This window comes from Nicotiana attenuata, chromosome 10 (assembly GCF_001879085.1).
Source record: "Nicotiana attenuata strain UT chromosome 10, NIATTr2, whole genome shotgun sequence".
Taxonomy (NCBI): Eukaryota; Viridiplantae; Streptophyta; class Magnoliopsida; order Solanales; family Solanaceae; genus Nicotiana; species Nicotiana attenuata.
In genome coordinates, this window is record NC_031998.1 from 6,328,614 (window position 1) to 6,337,738 (window position 9,125).

The 9,125-nt window shown below is 33.8% G+C and overlaps 1 protein-coding gene across 1 annotated transcript in view; it reads left to right on the plus strand.

Moving 5' to 3' along the window:
- The window catches only part of LOC109232963 (probable protein phosphatase 2C 60), a 15,365-nt gene continuing 8,173 nt past the window's right edge, over positions 1,934-9,125 (plus strand). Inside the window, exons 1-4 of the mRNA XM_019398668.1 lie at positions 1,934-2,149; positions 4,443-4,568; positions 5,724-5,787; positions 6,522-6,630. Of these exons, the coding sequence (XP_019254213.1) occupies positions 4,452-4,568; positions 5,724-5,787; positions 6,522-6,630 (290 nt within the window). The 5' untranslated portion in view covers positions 1,934-2,149; positions 4,443-4,451. The remainder of the gene's footprint in view (positions 2,150-4,442; positions 4,569-5,723; positions 5,788-6,521; positions 6,631-9,125) is intronic.

Here is a 9,125-nt window from a genome sequence, read left to right on the forward strand (position 1 = left end):
TTGGGGAGTAGTTTATAATTGGTGTTTTAAAGTTATTTTAAAATAAAAAATAATAAAAAAATTAAATTAGCTACAATAAAAAAATGAAAATATTAATTAAAAAAACCTACCTATTCAAATTGGGGAATAGTTTCAATTTGGAGTTTTAAAATTATTTTAAAATAAAAAACAAAAATAAGGTAATAAAAGATTGCCAATTCAAATCTATATCTATATATATAATAAAAGGAGAGGAAAAGGCATATTATTAAGACAAGTGGCATGATCACAAAAAGCCAAGTGGCATTGTTAAGATAAAATAAACTACCTTTTTAACTAAAAAACTTTTTTAATTTTGAATTAATTAGTTACTCTTTTTGAATTAATAAATATAAATATAAATATATTATAATTAGCTATATTAAAAAACGAAAATATAAAAAAATAACTACCCATTCAAATTGGGGAGTAGTTTATAATTGGTGTTTTAAAGTTATTTTAAAATGAAAAATAATAAAAAATTAAATTAGCTACAATAAAAAATGAAAATATTACTTAAAAAAACCTACCTATTCAAATTGGGGAATAATTTCAATTTGGAGTTTTAAATTATTTTAAAATAAAAAACGAAAATAAGAAAATAAAAAATTGGCAATTCAAGTCTACCTATTCAAGTAGGGGAATAATTTCAATTTGGAGTTTTAAAATTATTTTAAAATAAAAAAATAAAATAAGGAAATAAAAAATTGCCAATTCAAATTGGGGTATGGTTTCAATTTGGATTTTTGAAATTATTTTAAAATAAAAAATGGAAATAAAAAAATAAAAAATGCCAATTTAAATTGAGGAGTAGTTCCTTTCTAATATAGTAGTCTCTCTCTCTCTATATATGTATATCTAAAATAACTACCCATTCAAATTGGGGAGTAGTTTATAGTTGGTGTTTTAAAGTTATTTTAAAATTAAAAAAAAAAATTTAAATTAGCTACAATAAAAAATGGAAAAAATTAATTAAAAAAAACTACCTATTCAAGTTGGGGAATAGTTTCAATTTAGAATTTTAAAATTATTTTAAAATAAAAAATAAAATAAAGAAATAAAAAATTGCCAATTCAAATTGGGGTATAGTTTCAATTTGGAGTTTTAAAATTATTTTAAAATAAAAAATGGATATAAAGAAATAAAAATTGCCAATTTAAATTGAGGAGTGATTTCTTTCTAATATAGTAGTCTCTCTCTCTCTCTCTATATATATATCTATACACACACATACATATTTTATAATTAGCTATAATATAAAATAAAATAAAAACTACCCATTGAAATTAGGGAGTAGTTTCAAGTTGGAGTTTTAAAAAAATAAAAAAATAAAGAAACTTTCAATTCAGATGAAAAAATACTGTAGCTAATTTATATATATATATATATATATGTATATATATATATAAACTATTTATCTCTTTATACTTTTGATGAATTCAAAATTATAATTTAGTAAAAAAATATTTACTTTATTTAAATTTTTAATAAATTATAAAATTTGAAAACTAATCAAATAAGTATTACAGTAGAAAGGAATGTATGAAAAGAGGGGGATAGAGATAATGTTATGATATTTACATTTTGAATTAATTAAAAAATAAAATATAAATAAATAACACTCAAGAAAAGTATCAATAATACTAAGTACTTGCTAATTCAATAATAGAAATAAAAAGCAACAACCAATTTATTTGATTACTATATGATTTGTATCCTTTAATTTTTTATTGATTGTATTATATTTCTGTACACTATATTAAATAATAAAATACAACTAATATTTATTAAATTAATATAATATATTAGATCATAATTTAATTAGATTAATACTGTGTCAAATTTCTGTGCATCGCGCGCGGGTTGTTATACTAGTATAATAGAGAAAATAGTAGCAGGACTGTAGCAGTAAAGTATTTTATAAGAAAAAGAATAGGTTGATTATACTTTAATCTATCTTATTCTTGTTCTTGAATATTCAGACAGACCGGCCAGTGTGTAAAAAGTAGTCATCAGAATTTCCCTTCCAATTGTTTTTCCGCCGGAGTTTCTGCGTCGGTGAAGTTGACCACCAGTTCCCGTCGGCCACTTACCTCCTCCTCTCGATCTCCTTCTCCGGCGAAATCCACTTGTAAGTTCCGCCGCCCTCTCTCTCTATTGATTTATACATAACAGCTAACTATTTTATTCCAATGATTTATAGTGGTAAAATACGAATTGAAAATGCAATTGAGGACTCCATTGCATAAGAAACACATTGAACTCCGATTTATATAGTTTCTTTGTGATTTTTACTAGTTATTATGCTGGCTTACTTCCTTCACCTGTGAATAGCAGCTATGAAGTTCTGATAATGTTCCATAAGAAATGGAATACTTGTCCTTCGGATCTGCTTAAGCCGTTGTGGGCAGAGTTACCTGTACTTGTACTGGTGGGTTAGCATATACTTGGTGTAATAGTCGAGGTGTGTAAAAGATGGCTTAGACACTATCATTATAAAAAGGGGAAAAAAAATCAAAAGGAAAATAGAAATGTAGTAGTCGTTCTATCGATCTGCCTAAGCTTTGGTGGGCAGAAATAGCTATTACTTGTATTGGTAGGAATAGCATGTACTTGGTGGAATAATCAAGGTGCGTGAAAGATGGCCCAGACACTGTCCATTATAATTTTTTTTTAAAAAGAAGGAAAAATAAATGGTTGTCCTTCCGATCTGCCTAAGCCTTGGTAGGTAGAATTACCTTGTACTGTGCTGGTGGGAGTTAGCAGGTATCTGGTGAAATATCGAGGTGTGCAAAAGCTGGCTTAGACACCCACCATTATTTTTGAAAAAAAAGAATCAAAAGGAAAAGAAATGGAATAGTTGTCATTGTATGCTGATTTATCTACAATTGCGATAAATTCATAACTTTCAAGTTGTTTAGCGGATCCTCCTAATTTCAATTTATAGCCATTGGAAAATAAACATTTGATATCAATAATTTGAAGTACCCCTTAAACCCAAATTCCTTCTATTAGACCCTTGACATAATTCTAGTGTGCTGGAGAACTTATGATTGATACATCGTTCGTACTTTTTTTTTTCCTACCAAGATTATGATTATTAGAGATTGTTTGCATGGACTGTAGCATCTTTTGATATAATAGGATGCAGGGTAAAAAGAATTTCTTGGTTCTATTATGGGTTTTAGCGTGGTCACGTTTCAAAGAGATTTAAATTTGGTACTTCATCGAAAAGAAATGTAAAAACTTGTAATCAGTTTCTTTCCCTTGTTCTTGAATTCACACTCTATGAACAAATGACCCGCGTGGCGTCCCATTGCTAAATTACATGCCTTAAAAAAAGACCTAGCAATGTTGAAATTCTCACCGATGCACCAAGCTTTAGTCTTTAGACCACAAACCTTGTGAATCAGAAAGCTCTTCCGATAAAGCAGTAACAGAATGATCTATAGGCCTATAGGCTCCAGTAAGAATCCATGTATAATCATCCACAAGATTTATGATTAAACTTGATACAGAATACTACAGAATCAAATAATCAATAAGGTGAACAATTCTGCAACTGACTTTGAGCTTCAAAATGCCCTAGAGCTCCTGAGATACATTTGCGGTATGCAGAGTTAGATTCCTGGATACAAGTACCCAAATAGTTTGAGTTTCCTTTCTTTTGTTGTTGCTTTGACCTTTTATGTTGAACTATCAAGTATTGACTCCTCAAACAGTGTGAGAGAGAATCTAAATCTCATAAGATAAGGCTAGAAGAAGATTGTCTAACAGATGCAATGCATTATTAGACCACATAATCAATCAATCATCTCTTGCTCCATCTTGACGTTGCTCCATCTCTGAGCTGGGGGTCTATTGGAAACAACCTCTCTATCCTCACAAGGTAGGGGTAAGGTCTGCGTACACACTACCTTCCCCAAACCCCACAGTGTGGGATAATACTGGTTATGTTGTTGTTGTTGTTGTTGTTAAGTTCAGTGGTGGGTATTCATTGGGTAGTGGCATTTAAGACGAATTTATTGCTGCCTGCATTGGTTCTAGGGTCCGAAGGGCACAACAAAAGTGGTGGAAGTTAGCATTAAATTTTTTTATGGGCTATCTAGAAAGAAAGGAATACCAGGTGCTGCAATCATGCTTTAAAGAAACCACATAATCAGTTAATCATCTCTGACATATCATTAACATATTTTTGTCTGCAGAATGAGTTCCTCTTCTTCCCCCCCCCCCCCCCCTTTTTAATCGTTTTTAATTCTTTGCACTAGTGCAGCTTTTATGTTATCATTATAATCGAAGATTAGCATAACCACTCTGAATCAGTGGTTTCCGGTAAATTTCGTCGCTATCCACTTGGCTGTAGAGTTTTATTCATGAAGCTTTGGGTCTTATATTATGTCATTGCTTCTCTTTTCTCATTTCAGCTAAAGGAGATGGGTATATACCTGAGTACTCCGAAAACGGAGAAATTTTCAGAAGATGGTGAGAATGTTAAGGTTAGATATGGTTTATCATCAATGCAAGGATGGCGAGCAACCATGGAAGATGCTGTGAGTAATCAGTAATGATCCCATCTACTTTAGCAAATATATTGTAGTATGTAAGTTTGTCGAATAAAAGAAAGCATACTTTCTCATTCAATGATTTGTTAGTGTATTTATGCCATAAGGAAATATGATTTTAATGCACTGAAGGGTGTGGCCTAGTGGTTAATAAATTGGATGGAGAACCATGAGGGCTCATGTTCAAATCCCAGCAGCGACAAAAAAACTAGGCGATCTCTTCGCATTTGCTAAAGCCTTGGTGGGAAGAGATACCCGATATTTGTGCTGGTGGGAGGTAGCAGGTACGCGGTGGAATTTGGATGAGGTGCGTGCAAGCTGGCCCCGACACCACCGTGGTAGAAAAGAAAAAGTAAAAAAAAAGTAAAATGATTGTAATTCCAAAAGAGGAAACACACACACTAATAGTCTATGCTTTTTACAGCTTTCGATGTAGGAAAAGATTAGCTTGTAGCCTGTGTTATTACGGATTCTAATGCATGAGACCATGAGTTAAGGGTATAATCTTCTCCATAATTCATGAATAAAGGACTCCTTTAAACTCTGTTTGATTCTCGTATCTCTATCCATTCTTTTTCTCTGAAGTTATGTTATTCGGCACAATCAGCACCAGCAGAGTTTTCTATCTATATAGGAGTATTTACAAACTTCCTTTTTCTTTGTGTACTTCCTCTATGAGAACTAATCAACTCGTTATAAGCTGGAAATTTATGACCGTCTGACTACTTTGTAGTGTGCTAGTTCTCAATCGCGTTTTCCTGATTCTTAACCATTTCTAGCAACCCAAACTACTTGTTTATGACCTTTCACGAAAGGAGATATTGATAAAGAACCAAATAAGTGATAGTTGGAAGAATCTCTCCGTGGAAAGATTAGGTTATTTAAGACGTTCTATTGTGTGATAGTTGGGAAGGGGAGTTCACTTCCTCTTAAACTATGATTTTTATTGTGCTTTATATTAGTTTGGTACACGATACGTGTATTGTAGCTACTTTGGGAGTACCTTTCATATGTAATGTATGCTTCTGTTTTGCAATACATGCTCAGCCTCTGTGTTATCATAGTATATAAGCTATGGAAAGATTCAGCTTGATGCGTGATGTGAACTTTATTTTGATCTAACTATTGACCTCATTTATTTAGCATGCAGCAATTACTGACTTGGATGCTTCCACTTCCTTTTTTGGTGTCTATGATGGTCATGGAGGTAGGCAGTGCTATATATGCATCATTAAATGGGAAAACTTTATTTTCAGATAACTGACAAATTTAATAATTAAAGCATGTTTGGTTGAGTTAAGGTAATCTTAGCTTACGAGGTTATCTGCTCTAAATGAATTATTCATGATATGACATCTATCCTATTCATGTCTTCAGTAAATAGATGATATTGTCCATTTAAAAGTATATCCTAGAGATATATCTGGTCTTGCTAGCATATGATTATCTTATATTCTTTTGATGAATTATGTTTTTAATGGTGTTGAAGATATAAATATACTATGAGTATGAGATAAATCTGCTGATGGATGATGTTTCATGTTGTGACGTTCCTTTGGTGAGAATGGCATTTGTACATTGGGTGGTGTTCAGCTTGTTGTACATGCTCAGTGGAATGTTTTGTCTATTTCCCATCTAAATTTGCTGTCTTCTGCTTTTTATTTGTTCAACTTATGGTCTAGGAGTTTTTTTTTTTGGCTTTTATGTAATTGAAGTATATCTGTTTTGGAAAACTGGAGGTTAATTTGTTGGCTAGAGTTCAGGGGAGAAGCTCTTATTTCACTTGACAGTTCCTTTTAACCATGGTCACTTTATTCCCTGTAACTTTTAGTGCACTAGAAAGATAAATTAGGCTAGTAATGTGCATTGTTAAAGATGTCTCGCATAACCAATATGCTACCTTTGTTATATATGAAATAACTGAACCATTTTTACTTTCAGGTAAAGTTGTTGCTAAATTTTGTGCCAAGTATCTACATCAGCAAGTGCTGAAGCATGAAGCATATCTGCATGGAGATATTGGAACTTCAGTCCAGAAAGCCTTTTTCAGGTGATTTTCTTGTATTTGGTTCTATAACTGGCTAATTAATAAACTGTACTCTGCTGCATCTTTTAGCATCGATTACGGAGTTTCCATATATGTGAAAATATTCATGTCAACCTTATTCCAGACTTTCAGTTTGCCTTTTGTCTTTATATATTAACATGATGTATGCTTTTTTGGATGGATGAATTGAATTATTTCTACCTGTCCGCTTAAACTAATGGGTGGATGAAGTGGAGGTTAGCGTCTGGAGTCCTCTGTGACAAGAAAGTGCCACAGATACTCAAAGGTTAGTTTTATAGAGCGGTGGTTAGACCGACCATGTTGTATGGGGCTGAGTGTTGGCTAGTTAAGAACTCACGTATCCAGAAGATGAAAGTAACAGAGATGAGGATGTTGAGGTGGATGCGCGGACACACTAAGATGGATAAGATTAGGAATGAAGATATTCGGGAGAAGGTGGGCGTGGCCCCCATGGATGACAAGCTGCGGGAAATAAGGCTCAGATGGTTCGGACACGTTCAGAGGAGAAGTCCAGATGTCCCGGTGAGGAGGTGTGAGCGGCTGGCTTTGGTGGGTTCGAGGAGAGGTAGAGGGCGGCCTAAGAAGTATTGGGGAGAGGTGATCAGGCAGGACATGGCGTGACTTCAGATTACCGAGGACATGATCCTAGACGGGAAGTTGTGGAGGTCGAGCATTAAGGTGGTAGGTTAGGAAGTAGTTGCGCTTACTTCTACGGCGCACCAAAGTAAGGCTAGTCTGTTAGGATTTAGTCTTAGACTGCTAGTGGTTAGTGTTGAGTTCTCACTACTTTTTCGTTCCTCTTAGTGTCGTGCTTTATCTACCGGTTATTGTTTTGCTTTTCATATATTTTTTGGTTCTTGTGATGCCGTTATTTTTTTCCCTATGGTTTTATTGATGGTACTAATATATTGCCTCTTTTCGTCTTCTTTTCGTCTTCTTGAGCCGAGGGTCTTTCGGAAAAAACCTCTCTACGGGTAGGGGTAAGGTCTGCGTACACACTACCCTCCCTAAACCCCACTAGTGGGATTTCACTTGGTCGTTGTTATTGTCTGCTTAAACTAATATCTTCTGAAACTGATAGATGACACCTAGTTGACTGCTTCTGCATTTTAGTCCTTATATTCTTTTTAGGCCAAATACGTAGACAGCCTCAAGTTATCTTAAACTTGGCTCCAGTTTCCATTTTGACACCTCAATTCATGTTAGTACCTATTGAACACTCCAACTGTAATAAAAATGTACCTATTAAATATAAATGCTGATGTGGCAAAACCAGTGTTCTTCACCGCGCATGAATGGGTCTCAAATTAGATTTTTTCTTTTTCTTTTCCAGTAAATACCACATCTTTTCTTTCTCTTCCTCTTTCCTTATCTCTCGCGCGACCAACTCAGCCTTCTCCTTCTCCCTCCTCTCTCCTACAATCACTACTACCACTGCTGCCCTTTAAATAATCCACTAAGCAATTATAATGATAGCAAAAAATGTCTGATCTAACAAAAAGAACAACAAATAAAATAGAAAATAAATTGCCCATGGCATTACATAAACCGAATAACGCTGGCAGCCAAACTAGTGTTCACCGGCATGGGCGGATCTAGTAAGGCCCAAGGGGTGGTACGCCACCCGCAAGCTTCGGTGGAAACTATATACCCAAGAAATCATATATATATATATATATAAAGTGCCACCCGTAGTAACAGATGATACAAAGCCTAGTGGCAAAGGGTAGGAGACTGTGAAGGATCTAACCCCACTGGCAATAGTTTTTTTTATCCTTTTTCCTTGCTACATCATGTTAAGCTTTCTATCATTCTATATAATCCGTTCTTTTTTTTTTCTTCTGTAATTATTGTTAACTATGTTACTTTATTTGTTAACTTTTGACTTTCTTTTTATGTCTCTTATTAGTTAAGTATTTGTTTTTTCATACAAAGTTAAAATATCATTTTCTTTTGTAGATCTTCGCTTTATCATCACTATAGTACTATATTTTTCCGTTCAATCGATTTATATTATATACCAAAAAGATAAGTAACCCGAACCGAAGTTCAAAGTTGTTCAAACCGACAAAATATACTCTATCTCAATGTATAAACAGCGACACATGGACGTTCAAAGCTACATGACACCCGAAAGCTCCAAATCCTGGCTCCGCCTCTATTCGTCGGTAATAAAAATTCTGGCGAATTCTAAAAATTTAACTATCATGGCCAAGCTCATCCTCCTTTCTCTTTGAATTTCACAACGATCATCTTTTCTTTTTCGAAATCCTTATTGCCTTCTCCTTAAGATCTGGGCTCAGAGCTTCTTTACCGCAGAAAATAGCTTTCTGTTTTACCAATTTTCAATTCATTCCTCATTTCTCTATTTATTCTTTTTGGTTAGATTAAAAAAAAAGTTATTAATTGTACTGGTAGAAGGATCTAACAATCGTGTCTGTGGGATGAAGGTGGGTCTGGCAAGAGGAAGACCGGGG